This window comes from Triticum dicoccoides, chromosome 2B, assembly GCF_002162155.2.
Source record: "Triticum dicoccoides isolate Atlit2015 ecotype Zavitan chromosome 2B, WEW_v2.0, whole genome shotgun sequence".
Taxonomy (NCBI): domain Eukaryota; kingdom Viridiplantae; phylum Streptophyta; class Magnoliopsida; order Poales; family Poaceae; genus Triticum; species Triticum dicoccoides.
Window position 1 is genome coordinate 680984775 of NC_041383.1, and position 2212 is coordinate 680986986.

A 2212-nucleotide genomic window follows, 5' to 3' on the forward strand; every position below is an offset into this window, starting at 1 on the left:
CAGTGTCTCTTGTATATATTTCTTCTATTAATAATTTTTTACTGTTGGGACCTCCCCTACAGTTTCAGTTCAAAAAGGAGTGTTTTGCTGCAATTCACTCTTCTTGAATCTAATGTTTTTATTCATGTTCTAAGCTTGGGGCTTCTGTTGCTATTATGTTTTTTTACAGGTCTGCACTTGATAAAAAGAAAGTTGAAGAGAACAAAACTTATCAAGCTATTGATTATGATGCTCCAATCGAATCAGATAAGAGTACACTTGGCCTTGGTACAAGGGTCAGTATACATGTACATCGTTTACGTGTTTTCACTATTTGGTAGCTTCCATATCATGTACATCGGAATTTCTCTGGCAGGTTGGAATTGGCATAGCTGTTGTGGTTTTTGGACTAGTCTTCACTTTTGGGGATTTCCTCCCTTCTGGAAGGTGCTTAACGTCTACTACACTAATGGACACTAATGGACTACACATTTGTTACTTTAGGAAGTAGCAAGTGAATATGGTCTGTGGTTTTGGACTAGTGTTAAGAGTTTCTCTAGGAAGCTTTTGAAGTACTGAATGTGTTATATTAGATATATTTAGGACCCTGATAATTGCCACACGTGTGGCATGAAGCAGTTCCGCTCTGACGTTTTTTTATGGCAACTTTAGTTACCCAAGGATGGCAACTTTAGTTGTGAAGCATGGCAACTTTCTGTTTGATGGCAAGTTTCAGTTTTTTTGGTTTTTTTTTTCGGATGGCAATTTTAGTTGTAAAAATGTCAGGGCGCTGTTACTTCGTGCCACACGTGTGGCACTTATCATTTGGGTATATTTATAGTCGGTCTGGTTTAGCTTAGTCCAATCTGCTCAACATACATTGTACGTGTGGATCGTGCTTAGCAGGTATGTGTAGAGTGTAATTTACGGACAATTAGTTACTTTAGGAAGTAGCAAGTGATGCTTTAGAGTCTGATGGGCCAGCACATTTTTATGCACTAGAATATTACTATCAAATACTTAATTTATACTATTTTTGTGTTTGAAATATCTAGTAACAAATCTATTGTATTATTAATTGGTGACAGTTTTGGAAATACAGTTAAACCTTACATCATTTTTCTCTTACATGTGATGCTGGTAAGTAAAGTGATTCATGTGTGAACAAAACTGTAGGTCATAAGAGAAAATAATTATTCTATTTTGCAGTTAAAAGTTGACTTTTCATTGTATGCCTATGTACATAATCATTTTCTTACGAGGAACTATACTCCCCTTGTTACAGTGTTAGCCCTAGCAATGAAAGCACTGTGGTTAACAAACAGCTTTCTGAGGAGGAAAGAACAAACTATAAGGTACCCCCCCCCCCACCCACCCAGAAAAATATTGCTGATTTTTAAATATATGAACTACTCCAGTTACAGCGAATGTTACACAGTGTATGTGCAGTATTACCCACAAATTGTTCATAAAAGGTTTTGCTTTTGAAAAATACAACCATGTCCATGTCATCCTTATAATGTTTTATAGCCACGTGATTTTCTGTCGCAAGGTGTAGCTCAATAAAAAGGAAGCATAAGCAATCAGTCTAGACAGCAGGCGTATGGCGTATTGCGTAGCGGTCATGGCCATCATCTAAGTATTCAGAATTGTAGTAAAAACAAATGCCATGCTTAGAAACTGTTGCGGAATGCGCTTGCTTATGAGCTGTATACTTGTATTGTACCTCTGATGTTTCATTTCGACACGAAGGGTCAAAGAATTATTTCAGCCGCAATAACAAAAATATCTAAGGAAATGTTTTCAGTTCAGTTTGGTACTTTGTTATTTTATTAAGATATTGTCAATTGTTTTGATTAGAGGGCACTTGAAGGATACGAAGAAACACTGGCCAAGTCACCTAACGATCCTACCGCTCTTGAGGTGAACTGTTATTTCCTTCTTTCTTTTACTTGGGCTATGCATCCTGTCCTAGAACTTTCTGCTCTTACTATGTGATTTCTGTCCACATTGGTACTTCATTTGTTATCTATTGATGCAACTTGCATAATTAGTCTCCTCGTTATAATTGTCCATGAATTATAATTGCTTAGTCAGTAAAAGTTTAATTGGCCACCAGCAATTACCGGCCTTACTGGTGTGTCTTGATGTCATGTGGGGGCAACAATACAAGAGGAGTGGCCACCCAAGGTGTGCCCTGTTCTGGCTGCACCAGATGGGGCGCCCATGCATC

The 2212-nt window shown here is 37.7% G+C and overlaps 1 protein-coding gene across 5 annotated transcripts in view; it reads left to right on the top strand.

Moving 5' to 3' along the window:
* Positions 1-2212, top strand: part of LOC119365571 — a 22178-nt gene that overhangs the window by 9111 nt on the left and 10855 nt on the right. For all 5 annotated transcript variants that reach the window (XM_037631212.1, XM_037631214.1, XM_037631215.1 and 2 more), the window contains exons 7-10: positions 170-275; positions 356-426; positions 1265-1334; positions 1840-1902. In XM_037631212.1, coding sequence (XP_037487109.1) covers positions 170-275; positions 356-426; positions 1265-1334; positions 1840-1902 — 310 coding nt within the window. The remainder of the gene's footprint in view (positions 1-169; positions 276-355; positions 427-1264; positions 1335-1839; positions 1903-2212) is intronic.